The sequence below is a fragment of the Capricornis sumatraensis genome, chromosome 9 (genome assembly GCF_032405125.1).
Source record: "Capricornis sumatraensis isolate serow.1 chromosome 9, serow.2, whole genome shotgun sequence".
In the NCBI taxonomy this organism is placed as follows: Eukaryota; Metazoa; Chordata; class Mammalia; order Artiodactyla; family Bovidae; genus Capricornis; species Capricornis sumatraensis.
Window position 1 is genome coordinate 49,045,841 of NC_091077.1, and position 17,804 is coordinate 49,063,644.

The following is a 17,804-nucleotide window of genomic DNA, read 5'->3' on the forward strand; positions in this document are numbered from 1 at the left end:
ATTCATGTTTTAATGAGGTGGATGAAACTGGAGCCTACTATACAGAGTGAAGTAAGCCAGCAAGAAAAGCACCAATACAGTATACTAATGTATATATATGGAACTTAGAAAGATGGTAACGATAACCCTGTATGCGAGCCAGCAAAAGAGACACAGATGTACAGAACAGTCTTTTGGACTCTGTGAGAGAGGGAGAGGGTGGGATAATTTGGGAGAATGGCATTGAAATATGTATAATATCACATAAGAAACGAATCGCCAGTCCAGGTTCAATGCAGGATACAGGATGCTTGGGGCTGGTGCACTGGGATGACCCAGAGGGATGGTACGGAGAGGGAGGTGGGATGAGGGTTCAGGATGGGGAGCACGTGTATACCCATGGCTGATTCATGCTGATGTATGGCAAACCAATACAATATTGTAAAGTAATTAATCTCCAATTAAAATAAATAAATTTAATTTAAAAAAAAAAAGATTTTCTACCTTAAAAAGAAAAAAGAACAGTCTTTTGGACTCTGTGGGAGAAGGCCAGGGTGGGATCATTTGAGAGGGTAGCATTGAAACGTGTATATTATCATATTGTGAGGTGGATCGCCGGTCCAGGTTCAATGCATGAGACAGGGTGCTCAAGGCTGGTACACTTGGATGACCCTGGGGGATGGGATGGGGAGGGAGGTGGAAGAGAGGTTCTGGATGGGGAACACTTGCGCACCCGTGGCTGGCTGATTCATGTCAATGTTTGGCAAAAATCACTACAATATTGTAAAGTAATTAGCCTCCAATTAAAATTAATTAATTAACTAAAAAAACAAAAAACCACCTACCATGTGATCCAGCAATTGTACTTTTGGGTATTTACTCAAAAGAAATGAAAGTTTAAGTCCACACAAAGACTTCTACAAGCATAGCAGCTTTATTCAAAAGAGCCAAAAATAGTCATCAGTCCCACTATAGGTTGATTGCATAAACAACCTATAGGTAAATGCATAAACAAAGTGTGGAATATCCCTACAATGGAATATACTTAGAATTTTTTTCAGTTCTAGTCTTGAATGACTGACACATGCATTAACATGAATCTCAAAAAACATCACACAAAGCAAAAAGAGGCAGACACAAGAGTACCTACTCTATGAGATTCCATTTGTCTTAAATTCTAAAACAGGCAAAATTCATCTATGCAGTGACAGAATGCAGATCAGTGATAGAATGCAGATCTTGCCTGGGGCCAGAAATTGCAGGGAGCAGGGGAGAGCTATTATAAAGAAGCAAGGGAAGAGACAGAAACAGTCTCTATCTTGAATGCTATGGTTGTTAATAGATACATCAATGACACATATGGTAAAGAATCTGCCTACAAAGCAAAAGATCCGGGCTTGATCCCTGGGTCGAGAAGATCCAAGATCCAAGATCCTCTGGTGAAGGGAATGGCTACTTCTTGCCTGGAGAATTCCACGGACAGAGGAGTCTGGTGAGCTAGTTCACAGGATCACAAAGAGTCAGACATGACTGAGCGACTATCAGGACTTATAAAATGAATACATTTTATTGTGTGAAAAATACATCTCAGTAAAGTCAATTTTCTAAAGAAAAAAGTCAATAAGAGGAAAAAAAACTAATGTACAATAATCAAAGTTAGACAGTGGCTACTGTGAGAGAAGAGAGAGATTGGTAGCACTTGAGAAGGGACACAAGCAAGAACCCATGCTATGATTATACAAGTTGAGTTCATTCTGGTAATTCAATGACCTTATGATTTGCGAACTTTTCTGTATGCATGTGATTCCTTAATGAAAAGAATCGTTTTTAAAAGTAAATTTAAATGAGTTTTATGAAAATACTCTGTAAAAAGTGCCAACACAAACTCTAACCAACATGAGGAAGAAAGAAGGTCTATCAGGTTAATATTATCAGGAATGTCTGTAGGAAACGAAATGAACACCACTTACCATTCATCCAATAATCTTCATGTTTCCTTTAAACACATCAGTAGCAAATAGCACAAATGCTTTATCAGACAACACTAACCATCCTGGTTTGGCACACATAACCTCTCTAGTTTAAAAAAAGGTTTATTTTAACTGCCAATATTATGCTACTTTTCATGCATGAATTCAGTTCAGTTCAGTTGATCAGCCATGTCTGACTCTTTGTGACCCCATGGACTACAGCACACCAGGCTTTCCTGTTCTTCACCATCTCCCGGACCCTGTTCAAACTCATGTCCATCGAGCGAGTGATGCCATCCAACCACCTCATCCTCTGTCGTCCCCTTCTTCTCCTGCCTTCAATCTTGCCCAGCATCAGGGTCTTTTCTAATGAGACTTCACATTAGGTGGCCAAAGTACTGGAGTTTCAGGATCAGTCCTTCCAATGAATATTCAGGATTGCTCCCCTTTAGCACTGACTGGTTGGATCTCCCTGAAGTCCAAGGGACTCTCAAGAGTTTTCTCCAACATCACAGTTCAAAAGAATCAATTCTTCGGTGCTCAGCCTTCTTTACGGTACAACTCTCATATTACATTTCTAGTACATGATTACTAGAAAAACCATAGCTTTGACTAGACAGACCTTTGTTGGCAAAGTAATATCTCTGGTTTTTAATACGCTGCCTAGGTTTGTCATAGGTCTTCTTCCAAGGAGCAAGTGTCTTTTAATTTTATGGCTGCAGTCACCATCTGCAGTGATTCTGGAGCCCAAAAAATTAAAGTCTCTCACTGTTTCCACATCAATTTGCCATGAAGTGATGGGATCAGATGCCATGATCTTCATTTTCTTAATGTTCAGTTTTAAGCCAGCTTTTTCACTCTCCTCTTTCACTTTCATCAAGAGGCTCTTCAGTTCCTCTTCACTTTCTGCCATAAGGGTGGTGTCACCTGCATATCTGAAGTTATTCTTATTTCTCCTGGCAATCTTGATTCCAGATTATGCTTCTTCCAGCCCAGCATTTCACATGATGTACTCTGCATATAAATTAAATATGAACAGTGACATTGTACAGCCTTGACGTATTCCTTTTCCAATTTTGAACCAGCCCACTGTTCCATGTCCAGTTCTAACTATTGCTTCTTGACCTGCATACAGATTTCTCAGAAGGCAGGTAAGGTGGACTGGTATTCACATCTCTTTCAGAATTTTCCTGTTTGCTGTGATCTACACCATCAAAGGCTTTCACGTAGTCAATAAAACAGAAGTAAATGCTTTTCTGGAACTCTCTTGCTCTTTCAATGATCCAGTAGATGTTGGCAATTTGATCTCTGGTTCCTCTGCCTTTTTTAAATCCAGCTTGAACATCTCGAAGCTCTTGGTTCACGTATTGTCGAAGCCTGGCTTGCAGAATTTTGAGCATTACTTTACTAGTATGTGAGATGAGTGCAACTGTGTCGTAGTTTGAACATTCTTTGGCATTGCCTTTCTTTCGGATTGGAAAGAAAACTGACCTTTTCCAGTCCTGTGGCCACTGCTGAGTTTTCCAAATTTGCTGCCATATTGAGTGCAGCACTTTCACAGCATCATCTTTTAGGATTTGAAATAGCTCAACCAGAATTCCTTCACCTCCACTAGCTTTGTTCGTAGTGATGCTTCCTACGGCCCACTTGACTTCACATTCCAGGATGTCTGGCTCTAGGTGAGTGATCACACCATCATGGTTATTTGGGTCATGAAGATCTTTTTTATATAGTTCTTCTGTGTATTCTTGCCACCTCTTAATGTCTTCTGCTTCTGTTAGGTCCATACCATTTCTGTCCTTTATCGAGCCCATCTTTGCATGAAATGTTCCCTTGGTATCTCTAATTTTCTTGAAGAGATTTCTACTCTTTCCCATTCTATTGTTTTCCTCTATTTCTTTGCATTGGTCACTTATAGGAAGACTTTCTTATCTCTCCTTGGTATTCTTTGGAACTCTGCATTCAGATGGGTATATCTTCCCTTTTCTCCTTTCCCTTTCACTTTTCTTTTCTCAGCTAATTGTAAGGCCTCCTCAGACAACTTTTTGCCTTTTTGCATTTCTTTTTCTTGGGGATGGTTTTGGTCTCTGCCTCCTGTACAGTGTCACGAACCTTCATCCATTACTCTTTAGGCACTCTGTCTATCAGATCTAATCCCTTGAATCTATTATTCATGAATGAATTATTTTTAGCAAAATGCTTTCATGCTGATACCCTCAAGTAAAGTACCTGGTTTTTTTAATATTTAAATGAAATAACTTCATCATTTTCATTTCTGAAATCAGGAAAAGCTGGGCTGGGGGGCAGGAATCACATATATGTGCACAAAGAACAGTGTATCCATCAGTTTCTTCCTAGCAGTTTCAGATGAGCTGAAAGTTAGCGACTTTTGCAAAAAAAAAAAAGAAGGGGAAATCAAGCTTTCCCCAAAGAGTGTTTAAACGTCAACTAGGATATCAGATACTTTTCTGATATTCCACTACAATGATGTGTTGATTTTTCATTGATTATGAGTTGCTGTTTCATTATAAAAGTTAAATCTGGTATATTTTCCTCAGTAAGATGACCAGTCTCTAAGTTTAGTAAATTTTTGACCTATTTAGAAACATTCATTTTACTTTTAATACCTGTTATCCACTGACATGTTGATGTATGTTGATGTAAAGAAAACTTATAAATCTAACATCATTCTTGTTGCCATTTAATTTGTGATTTCTGGTGAGCTCCTTTATCTTACAACAAATTCTCAAAAAGTCCTAATTCTCAACTACTTACTCCATCAATCTGTTACTAAAGCACTGTGCCATGTTTTAATTTTTCATAGGGCTTACATTCCTGTATTTTTCCAAATTTGCCATTGTTAGCTATCTACTCATCCTCCCAGAAAGATTTTCTTCCTCTTTTTTATTAAGTCAGGTTATCAGTGGAATACTAGTGGATATGTGCACAACAGACACTTCACAAAGAATCAAACAAAAGATAAATAATCACTAAATAAAATATCACTAATCATCAGGGAAATGCAAATCAAAACCACAAAGAGAAACCTCATACCTGTCAGTATGGCTATCATCAAAAAGAATACAAATTAATTATCCTTCACTAAAAAATAATTTACATAACAAGAATACAAATTAACAAATGTTGGTGAGGATGTGGAGAAAAAGGAACCCAAGTATACTATTAGGGCTTCCCTGGTGGCTCAGCAGTAAAGAATCTGCCTGTCAATGCAGGAGATGTGGGTTCGATTCCTGTGTTGGGAAGAGCCTCTGAAGAAGGAAATGGCAACCCACTGGAATATTCCTGCCTGGGAAATCCCAAAGACAGAGGAGCCTGGCAGGATACAGTCTATGAGAACGCAAAAGAGTTGGACACAACTAAGTGATTAAGCAACAACAGCACACTGCTGGTGGGAATGTAAATTGGTACAGCCACTATGGAAAACAGTATGGAGGCTTCCAAAAAAACTAAAAGTCAGAACTACCATATGACCCAGCAACTCCACTCCTGGGTACATATCCAAAAAAAAAAAAAAACCCACTAATCTGAAAAGATACACGAACCCCAATATTCATAATAGCATCATCTACAATTGCCAAGATATGGAAGAAACCTAAAGGTTCATGAACAGATGAATGGCTAAAGAAGATGTGATACATGTATACATACATACACACATATATATAATGGAATCCTACTTAGCCATAAAAAAAGAACAGAATTTTGTCATTTGCAGCACATGGATAGATTAGGAGGGCATTATGCTAAGTGAAATAAGTCATACTGACAAAGACAAATACTATTATGATAACACTTATATGTGGAATATAAAATATTACACAAAAGAATATATATATAAAATAAAAACAGACTCACAGACAGAACACAAACTTATGGTTATGAAAGGGGAGAGGGGGAGAACGGAGGGATAAATTAGGAGTATGGGATTAACAGATACACAACCCTACATATAAAACAGACAACAAGGATTTACTGTATAGCACAGAAAACTATATTCAATATCTTGTAATAACCAGGAAAAAATCTGGACAAAAATATATATACATATAACTGAATCACTTTGCTGTACACTTGAAACACCATATTATAAATCAACTATATGTCAATAAAAAAACTTTTTAAAATTTTACTATATTTGCATTTTTAAGAAATATCAGCAAATAAATATATAAAATGGAATAGGCTACACAAAGTCAATGTATCATTTTTAAACTAATGTTCATAAAATTTGGAAACATGAGAAAGTACATAAATTATGTGTCCAATCATGTATCAAAATGGTTATATTTAATAAATGCTTTTATAATTATAATTATTTATAATTATACACATATACTAATAAAAGATTAAACTAGAATATGGAAGCTTTCTTACTACCCCTTAAACAGGGATATAATCCATGGACCTCTTATATCAGACTCTCCTGAAGTGACAATGTTATTTTATTGGAGATTTGGACCCTATTCTAGACTTCAAATAACCACAAAACCAAAGTAAATAAGATAGTATAGTACTGGCACAAGAACAGACATATGGAATAGAAACAGACCCATGCCTGATTTAGAACAAAGGTGCCACTACAGAAAGCAGGGAAAACACAGTCTTTTCAGAAATGAGTACTGCAACAATTTGGTGTCTAGAATGACAAAGGTGACGTGGCGTCTGTCACACACTGCAGACAAATCAATCCCAGGAAGATTTCAGACCTAAACAAGGAAGGTGACAGATACAACTTCTACAAGACAGGAGTATATAGCTAGGAAGAGACTTCTTAAACAGGGCACAGAAAGCATTCACTACAAAGGGAAAAGAATGGATAAAGAAGATGTGGTACATGTATACATACATATACACACATATATATAATGGAATCCTACTTAGCCATAAAATAAAGAACAGAATTCTGCCAGAATTTTTTATCTACAATTGTAATTGGGAATTATTCATCAAAAGGCACAATATGAGAAGGAAAAGGTATAATACAATGAGAAAAATACAACACTTATTTTTTAAGGGCTCCTAAAAAGGGCTCCTTTTTCAGGAAGAAAGAAAACCCAATAAAAAATAGGAAACAGACGTGACCAGGCACCTCACAAATATGAAAAGGGGATTAATCTTATTAAAATGACAATGAAATACTCAATGTGAAGAAATGGGAATGTTCACACACTGTTAATGAGAATGTGAACTGGAGAAGCACCATGAAAAACAATTCAGCAATAGTTACTCAAATTTAAAGACAGTGAATGTGCATGCATGTGAGTACCAGAAGATGTGTACAACAATGTACATAGCATGTTACTCACAATTGTCAAAAATAAAAATAATCTAATTGCCCAGCAACAGTAAACTGAATCACTGTGGTGTAATCATATAATAGAATATTTTACAGTAATGAAATGAATAAACCACGGTGACACGTGACCACATAGAGAAATCTCTTATAAAATGTTCAGTGAAGAGGCTGAATCGAGAAAACATATATAGCAAGATATAATTTTCATGAAGCTCCAAAATATATAAAAAAGTGATTGCCTTAAAAGTAAGGCGATCAGGATTGTGAGAGCTATTGGGGTGCTTTCAGTGTTTTTTTCCAACTCTAGAATATTTGAATACTTGCTTTTTACATATACATTTGTTTTACACCCACTTCTGTAAGTTTGATTTCTTTCTCAGTTAAAAAAAAAAAAAGAAAGCTTTAAGAAAGGAGATTCCTCACTTCCTCTCCAAACCTGAGGTAGGATCTCAGAGTTCACATTTTTAAGAAGCATCAGTGATGATTCTTATCCATACTAATAAATATGAGAAACACTGGCCAAGAGCTATCTAGGCTCCCAAAAGATTAAACTTTAATCATATTTTCTACCTATCCAAAGAAGTCAAACAGAAGAAAAGTTCTAATGGTCTTAAATTTGGAGGGTAGTCAGAGGATCTGATCTTTCAGTTTCCTATCCTTTTTAAAAATGCTATTGGAATTAAAATATATGTAAAAATATTCATTAGCAAGCCAGAGTATTAGAATGAAAGTAAAGATTTTTTGGCCCTGAAGAACAGGCTAGAATAATCAAATAAATAGCTATTTTCAATAGGAATCTTCTCCCTACGCCAAAAAGCTACAGTAAACAAATCAAATACATAGATTTTGTACTGAATGAGTCAGATTGAGGCTACAAAGTTGACTGTAAAACTGTTCTCAAAATTCCTGAAGGGCAAGACTGACTTAGTTTTCATATTTTGAAGAATTTAGTTATTCTTTATTTTCATATTTTTGCCACATTCTGTGGGGAATAAAGCACTTATGTACAAACCAAAGCTAATACAAACCTATGGCTAAAAAAAAAAAAGATTTATCAATATGGCTATGCATCTGCAGCAGAAGCAAAATAATGTTAAGTAGGTGAATTCTGATTAATAAAGATATACAAAGAATAAATGCTGACAAATTCAAGGTCAAGTTACTCAGGTACTATAGACAGATGCCATAAAGACCACTTAAAAATCTCTTTTCACTAAACCACCAGACAAGGAATATCAGACAAAAAGGACAAACAATAAATCACAAGGGTCACATGTTATTTCAGGCTACAACTTAAGTGTAACGCTGAAGACTGTAGTGATTCTCTGACCTTTTTCTCCCTTCTGCTGTGAACTCTATTTTAAAATCTGCCTAGAAATGCAGAACCTTCTTGAGAATATAAAATCAATCTTGCAGCCATTTATTCCAATTATTAATTTTTGTAATCAAATACAATTATCATAGGGAACTACTACTATTTTAATTTCCCAACTGTAAATATTTAATATTACAAATAATACTTCAATAAAAGTATTGAAGCTCTGTTTCAATTAAATCTGATAAAAGATCACTTTACCTGTGTAACAGAGCCTTGCAAGCCATTCTGAACACTGTGGCATCTCCTAACAAAAACATCAAGTAAAGCGGCTTCAAATACCATAAACGATGGTGATGGGCTTACAAAAATTGCTGAGCAATCAGAGCTGCAGTCTAAACGGAAGCAGGCTGCAACATGAGGTCACTACTGACAAGGACCCAATCAACAGTCCACAAATTTTTTCCCAAGTACTATGCAACTCGGTGGGAGGCAAGGAAAGGGGGACAAAATTCTGAATCTGGCTTATTCTATAAAAATATTTAAGCATAACCTACTATAAAGCAGGGGGAAAAGTCTTTTTGTTTTCATTAATCACTACTATATCAAGAGCTATAAATTATGTACAAATATGACATCGCTAAAACAGATGAACGATAGAGAACTATTACTACTCATTATCTAAATCAGAAAGGCATTAATGGTTAATTTTCACAATCTAAAATTAGGATGATTTCCAGATAATTTATGCCAGAGCCCCACTAAATGACTATTTCAAAAACTATAGTTTTGGAAAGTAAATATATAAAACAAAACAAAAGCCACATATTCCTTTCCAGTCAAAAGCAAAATCCATTTCTTCACTTTCCCCATCAATTTGGGAATACCCTATACCTAAAATTGAAAAGATTCCTCACTATTAGAAAGTTAGTAAGTTATAACAACCACAAGTCTTTAAAATACCAAATATATCATTTTCAGGAAGGAGGAAGAGAACCTGTCTGGTTCTTATTATGCTCTGGAACTTCAAAAAATGTTTTAACAATTTATCTTATTGACCCAAAGCATAAATTTTACTTTTTTCCACCCAACATTTCTGATACTCCCACCCAAGTACATTTTTTTCCTCTTTTCGCTTTTAAGTGGAACCTAGCTAGCAAAAATGTGGTGAAATGATTACCGATTGAAATATTCTGCAAATTGCTTATTTACTGGGCTTAAAGGAAAAAGTAACTACTACATTTCTTGTGCACCTATAATCAACTGAAGGGACATTTCTTCAACAATAGAAAAGTGTTAGTTGCTAAGTTGTGTTCGACTTTTGCGACCCTTTGTACTGTAACCTGCCAGGCTCCTCTGCCATGGGATTTCAACATATAAGGTATCCACAGAATGAAGTGCAAACCAGTCTCAAATTCCTCAACTTGGAATTCTTCCTTAACCACTACATCTTCTTTCCTGCATTACACCTAAAATCAAACCATCATAAACTAATGAGCTCACAAAAATGAAGCCCTAGCAGCAACAACACATGAAGAAGAGCATCAAACTTTTTATTCTTTTTAAATTCCAAGTTTTAGCAAGGCATTAAAAGTACAATTTTAAATGAACTTTATAATAATGCCAATTAGCTGGGTTTTTGATTTGTAGTTCTAGAAGCAATATAAATTAAAAGTTAACTAACCTCAAGCCAAAACAAACCTTTTCAATACAGTCTAGGAAATAGACTGTGAAAAGCACAGTGAAAATAAAGAACTCTTTCAGAACTCTCTATTTTCTCTCTATTAAAAGGTTAAGATTCCTTTAATATTTGTATATCTAAATAAACCCAAGTAGTATATAAACATGTGAATATAAAGCAATCATTTTTCATCTACAGATACAACACACTTTAGAAACAAGCTTGGGATTTCTTTGTGCTTCATGAGTAAGACTGAGCCTCAGAAGTAACCAAAACTTCTGCTTTTTGTATAACCTACGTTACCCATACCCTGAATCCCACCATTTTTTCCACTTTGCACTTGGCTCAATCTTAACAAAATATGACTAATGGCAAACAATGTATAGAAATAACAGATGCATAAATAAGTCACTCAGTACAACCCATACACAAATATTTAAACCAAGTAGTAGATAATATTTAAACTGGTTCTGTAACAGTGGTCTGTGGACTAAAGATCGAAACTGTTTTTTCATAACATTTCACTGTGCTGATATTTGCATGATGATGCAAAATCAATGGTAGAAAAACACTGCTTTGGGTCTTAGCGTAAGTTCAGGCAAGTGATAGCAAACAAACCATGCCCAGTGCATTCCTCATCACTACTCAGTTGCAATCTTTTCTTAAAAGGAGCAAGTCCTTGATGAAGAATTAATACATATTATTAAATTATCTCAGCCCTTGAATATACTTCTTTTTAATATGTGGTATGACAAATAGGAAGTACACACTAAGCAAATTCTGCTGCACAGCTCGGAACGATGCTTGTCTTGTTTAAGTTGAGAGCTTAACTTTTAGCATGGAACACTCATTTTTACTTGAAAGATAGACTGACAGATTACAGTTATTCCAACTTGAATATCTGGTAGAAATTTTCTCAAAAATGAGCAAGACTAACAGAACTAATTTGGGTTTTCCAGCAAAAATTAGAATTCTGGAAAATCTGCATCCTCCACCAGAAGCTTAATAGCATACTAATACTTAAAAGATACTTTTGATATAATTAGTGGTGATATTAAGGAATATATATTTTGATATAATACAACAAATAGATAGGTATATATATATCACTGTTTGGAAGCTCTGAATAACTCAGTAAGGCAGTATTTTTCAAAATATCAATATACCATATTACAAAATCAAGCATGGCTAAAAGATTCTCTCAAAGTACAGGAGAGACCAACGGATCAGAGTATGAAAAATTCAGATATGCTTTTGGGTTCCACATTACAAATAACCTTTAATAAACTATAACTTATTGAGTTTTGGTGTACTGTCAAAGAATATCCACAATTATCCAAAAAGACTATAAAAATTCTCTACCTTTTCCCAGCTACCTACTTATATAATGCTAGATTTTCTTCACATACTTCAACCAAAATAACAGATTGCAACAAATTAAATACCAAAGAAAATGTGAGAATCTAGCTACCATCTATCAGCTTAGACATGAAAAAGATTTGTAAAAATGTAAACTATGCCACTAAAAAAATTTCTCACTAAAGATTCTTGGGAGATTCTAAAAAAGCTACTTTTGATTAAAAAATTTTACATTAACATGTAATGAGTTCATTACTACTTTAAGAAATTTCTCAGTTTTGGTTCCCAAAAGAGTAAATGCCAATAGCTATCACCCACAGTAACAATTATTTGTGGCCCACAAACTAAACCAATAAGTCTGAGAATCAATGACTTAAAACTAACAAAGGAGGAGAAATCTATCAACAACAACAACAAAACCTGTTAGATCATAAATAGCTCTATTTCAGCTACAAATACTAAGCATCTTTCAAAGTACAACTCAACAAAGAACACACCCAGCAGTTTATGCTATTTTAATTTATAACATGGTAACTATCCAAAGGTATAAAATCAACATTAACAAAAGGCTTTGGAGTCCTTCATGATTTGTAAAAGTATAACATCTGAGACCAAAATGTTTAACAATTGCTCAACTGTCACTTAATGTTTATTTCCCTGAGGTTTCTAACATATCTTCCCACAGAAATACAAAGTAGGCTATCTAATACTTCCATAAAATATTTGTAAGCTACCTCAGAGGAAAACTCAAAAAGACAAAACTTTAATGGGCTTCACTGGTGGTCTACTGGTTAAGAATCCGTCTGTCAATGCGGGGGACACGGGTTTGATGCCTGGTCCAGGAAGATCTCAAATGCCATGGAGCAACTAAGCCCATGGGCCACAACTACTGAGCCAGTGCTCTAGAGCCCTCAAACCACTACTACTGAGCCCACGGACCTCAACTACTGAGCCCACATGCCTAGAGTCCGCGCTCTGCATAAGAGAAGCCATTGCAATGAGAAGACTACACATCGCAGTAAAGAGTAGCCCCCACTCACAACTAGAGAAAGCCCATGTGCAGCAACAGAGACCCAGCAAAGTCAAAATACAAAAATCTTAAGGAAAAAAAAGACACAAGACATTTACTTAGCAAAAGTTCAATCACTAGTTTCATGCAACACAGTATCCATTAATTCCCTAAAATGAATTTATTAAGAGCTCCCTATTTTCTAGGTCCTGCACATTCTAGGATATATCTTGCCTACCTTTCTTTCATCAAAGGTGAATGTATTTTTGTATATGTATGGCTGTGTCCCCTCGCTGTTCACCTGTAACTATCACAATATTGTTAATTGGCTATACCCCAACACAAAATTTTAAAAAAAAATTTTTTAAGGTGAATGTATTCTTTGCCTTTATGCTCTCAATCAGCCAAAACTAAAATATTAATGTATAAATGCTAACTGAAATTTATAGGGATCAGCACTAAATCTAGAAGACCACTGTGACAGACACATCCATTTATGTTGCCTGATACCCCTACCCCTTTCTTTTGGTATTAGCCCCATTTTTCTGTGGCAAACTAGTTCTTCCCTCCAACCAATGCTCTTGATACATGCATAAATTACAATGACTCACCTCTACCCTGGTTGGGGAATGGACACATGATCCAATTTATGCCAGATCCTCTCCCCTGCTACCCGACAGGAATCTGATCTTGAGCAGAATGATAGATGGAAGGAAGTAGCTTGAACTCTCACAGCAACACCCACATGCTGAAGAGATTCTTCCATGACCCTTTTATACTAAATTCTCTAGAGCTCTCATGTTCTTCTCTCTGCTTTTCCTTTCAAATCTGGCACCTATCCAGCATTCTTCTAATAAATTATCTTTTTTCTTTCCATTAGCCAAGATCTGTTTCTATGATTTGCAATTAAGGAATCCTGACTACCCTCAAATCTCCAATGACTCCATCTAAAAATGGCTGTGTTGGAGGGAAGGAGGATCCTCTACAAAGCTAGACAGATGATCCAAAAAAAGAAACTATTAGCAGCATGCATTTCAAACAATATTTAACCTTGCTGGTAAACAAATAATGTGCCTAACGAATTTACCTTTCTAAATGAGCACTATCCAAAAGAAATTTTTACAGTAATAGAACTGCTCTGTATCTGCACTGTCCATTATGGTAGCCACTCATCACATATGGCTACTGAGCACCTGAAATGTGACTAGCACAACTGCAGAAATTTTTTAAATTTCATTTAATTAAGTTTAAATTTAAATAGCCACATGTAGCTAGTGGTTACATTATTGGCGAGCATAACTAAGAAAATAAAGAACATCAGTTTAAATCTATTGTTTTCAGGTGCTCAAAAAATATTGCTAATGGTAATGAAAACTGAGACAAGCATTTTAAGCAGTCTGGAAATACTTATCAAAAGTCACAGAAAAATTTTCTCTTTGAGCCTAATGAATTTTCCAAATTTATTTGGAAAAAGTCAAAAGAAGGAGAAAAGGACCTAAACACAAAAGCTGTAGAGTAAGCTGGAATAACTCAAAGATCAGAAAAAAGAATTAAATACATAATTAAGACATAGCTAAATACTTTAACATATAGCTTATAAGTAGTTTCATATATATCTAACATAGAATTAAGAATATCATGTAAGCAGAAAAGTACAAACAAAAAATTATACCGGGGCAAAAAGGTGAACTGGAGGAGAAAATGGCAACCTACTCCAGTATTCTTGCCTGAGAAATTCCAAATTCCAAGGACAGATGAGCTTGGCGGGCTACATACAGTCCATGGGGTCTTAAGAGTTGGACACGACTTAGTAACTAAACCACCACCAAAAAGGTGAATAAACATGTTAATATACCAAAATTATCTTCATGTCTGAAGAAACTGTAACTAATATAAAAATACAGCATCCCAAAGAGACATTTATTAGTAGTATTTAGAAGTATGGGCTTCCCTGGTGGCTCAGTGGTAAAGAATCTCCCTGTAATAAAGGAGACATGGACTCTATCCCTGGGTTGGGAAGATCCCCTAGAGAAGGAAATGGCAACTTGCTCCAGTATAGAGCCTGACAGGCTACAGTCTATGGGATCACAAGAGTCAAACATGACCTAGCAACTAAACAAAAGTTTAGAAGTATATACTTTAAACTACTTTATAATTTTTCTAGATGACACTGAATAGTCTTTCATCAATTACTAGTTATTTTTTAAATGATATTTTGTTGTCTCTTAAATTACTACTTAATTGAATTAATAAATATTTATTTAAATTAATAATTAAATATTTGTTTAATCAAATTATTTTTTTCTCTGTTTTTTAAATCACTATTTTATTGAGCACAAATTTAATGAAAAATATCTAGAGGCCTAAACAAGTAACCATCCCCCTAATTAGAAAACCACAGAGCTTTACAGAGAACTAGGACGGAATTTAGCAAACCTAGAGCTATGTATGGGGCATTCTTGAATTCTCTAATGCTTCCTAAACACTGTGTCCAATGATCCTACCTATGTGCTACGATGGTGCCTCCAGCCTACCATCTTTAATAGCACTTTATACATGAAAGGATTGGAAAGCACCATCTTTAAGAATCACAGAGTCCTCTCCTCAAAGCCTAATTCAATCTAGTGCCTAGGAGCTGGAAATATAGTCAACTCAACCACTATATGTTTCTCTAGCAATTCTGTTTTCAAAGGTTCTAAATTTTACCCAACCCAACTAATACACTAATAATACAAAAACAAATAAACTTTAAGAGAAAATACACATAAGAGGTTATTTTTTAGAAGGTATTAATAGCTGAAAACTCCTTAACCAGTTTATTTCTTTAAAACATTCTTTTTGTTCTTTTTTATATACAAACTAATCTTTCATATATCATTATAATCTGTGTAATTTAGTGCTTGAGTGAATTTATAACCAGAATGAAGTGCTCAAAAACTAGTCCTTTCAAATGAAATACTACCTTGTTGATGCTGTAACACTATTTGGTTCCAGGATGTTTTCAGTCATCCTTAATTGTACCACCTCTGGCATGTCATCTGATTTTCCTGCACCCTCTTCTGGAAGTTCTTCTATATGTTCCAGCTTTTCATCTTCTTCTTCTTCCTCAGAAAGTTCATTAACCTATATAAATAAGAGGAAACTGAGAATTAAAATTTAATGAAACTGTTAACTGATATCTAAAACATACTATTCTAAGAAAAATTTAAACACAACTCATTTTCAGCTTCATTTCCTAAGACCAATTTCCCTTACAAAGTATCTGCCAACTTCTCCAGAGTAAAATTTCAAAATTTCAAAAATTAGAGTAAAATTTCAAACCAAACATAATATTTTAAAGCAGAAGGTAATGATTATATTAGTATATCACTAGGAATATAAATAAGACTGCAAACTATGAAAAAGCATGCACGCTATAGTTAATTAACATTTATTTAAAAAGCTTCATTTCCTAACCAACCAGATTTGTAAATCTAAGAGCTACGACAAAGACTTCAATTGACCTCTCCAATTTCCAAGTGCACTGAACAAGTGATTTTAATACAGAATAAGTGTGGGGAAAAAAGGGCACAGAAATTTTTCCTTAAGGTCTTAACTATGTTTTAGAAAATGACAGCTAACTTCTAAATGGTTCAGACTCAACTCTTCATGCAGAAACTGGACCTTACAACAAGGAAGAATTCACTATTTTTACCATGAAGCACAAGTCAAGGTTATAATTCTCTTTCTGGCAGAGGCTATAAAACATTTTCTATCATCAAATTGGCTACATAAGTAAATATCTGAGAAGGAAAACCAACAAAATATTTTCAAATGAAAAACATTTATTAAGCTATCCCACGGAAGAAACTAGCCATAAAGTCATACCATTTTTTATAAATTAATACTAGTCATTAAAAACGTTAAACAGTAAACATAAATAGTTCTGTCCACTCTAGCCAAATGGGCTGACAATACCTAGAATAAATTCACTGCTACATGTAATACTGGTGTTTTCCCTGACAGACAAATACAACAATTGCTACAAGACTCTCAGAAACGAAAACTTAATTCAGAAAGTAATTATACTTTGATACTCTACCAACTCCTAATCAACAAGTACTGAAAATCATTGGCCTAAATGGTTATTGGAGAAGGGCATGGCAACCCACTCCAGTATTCTTGCCTGGAGAATCCCTTGGACAAAGAAGCCTAGTGGGCTACAGTCCATGGGGTCGCAAAGAGTCGGACACGACTGAGCGACTAACACACACAGAGAAATGGTTAACTGAGAAGTTAGATTTATACAGAAAGGTGAAAATTTCAAGTGACAGGTCAGTTTTTAAACTGGATGAAATGGAAAGTTACTCTCTTTCTTTATCCATGTATTTAATAAATTACTTAAAATCAAAAATGTATTTAATTAATATCTACTTGATAATCCAGGGAAGAAAAAAACTGGCAAGAAAATACTGTTCTCAGGTTTGAGTACAAGAGTAGAAGGCCGCAAAAAAAAAAAGTAAGGTGACTATTTAAACTGAGGATAGATAACTATTCAGTACACACATTTTTGGTTCAGAAGTACTGCAATTTTAATGTTACATCACCGATTTTAGAATCAGTTTGTCTACAGTCAATAGCTCTTTCCATTAAAACTTTACACTGAATTATAATAAATATATATTTGATTCAATAAGCTTTATGTAAATTAATAGATTATTTCCTAATATTTTCACCAGTAACCATCAACTAAGACAGGACATGAACACAATCTATTGCCTATGGGTTTTTCTTCTCATTCCCCGACCCCTCACCCCAGGCCTTCTAGTGTAATTTCTTGCAGTAAAAATTCATTAAATTGGTTTGGGTAAGAGTAAAAATTAGATAAAAATGCTCCATTACCCCATAACTTAGCTTCAAAAGTTCTTCTTGATCCTCTTCTTATCAATTTGACCTTCTGCTTATCAATACTCTATTCTTTTCATAAGTTATTCTAAACCTACCCTATATAGGCACCTGACTCAACTTCACTTATGGAAAACCCTCAGCCATACTTACATCTCTTCCTTCTTTGACTGCTGTAATTCCCTTCTCTAGGACCTCGTGAAATGCCTGCTCTCCAGACTCCAGCTTGTGGAGAACGCTGCTACCTGCCTTCTCAAACGTATAAAGAAACATAATTATCACCTACATCT

At 35.0% G+C, this 17,804-nt stretch overlaps 1 protein-coding gene across 1 annotated transcript in view; it reads right to left on the reverse strand.

The window, feature by feature from the left end:
- The window catches only part of FAM13B (family with sequence similarity 13 member B), a 67,342-nt gene that overhangs the window by 35,911 nt on the left and 13,627 nt on the right, over positions 1 to 17,804 (reverse strand). The window contains exon 6 of the mRNA XM_068980519.1: positions 15,593 to 15,753. Coding sequence (XP_068836620.1) covers positions 15,593 to 15,753 — 161 coding nt within the window. The remainder of the gene's footprint in view (positions 1 to 15,592; positions 15,754 to 17,804) is intronic.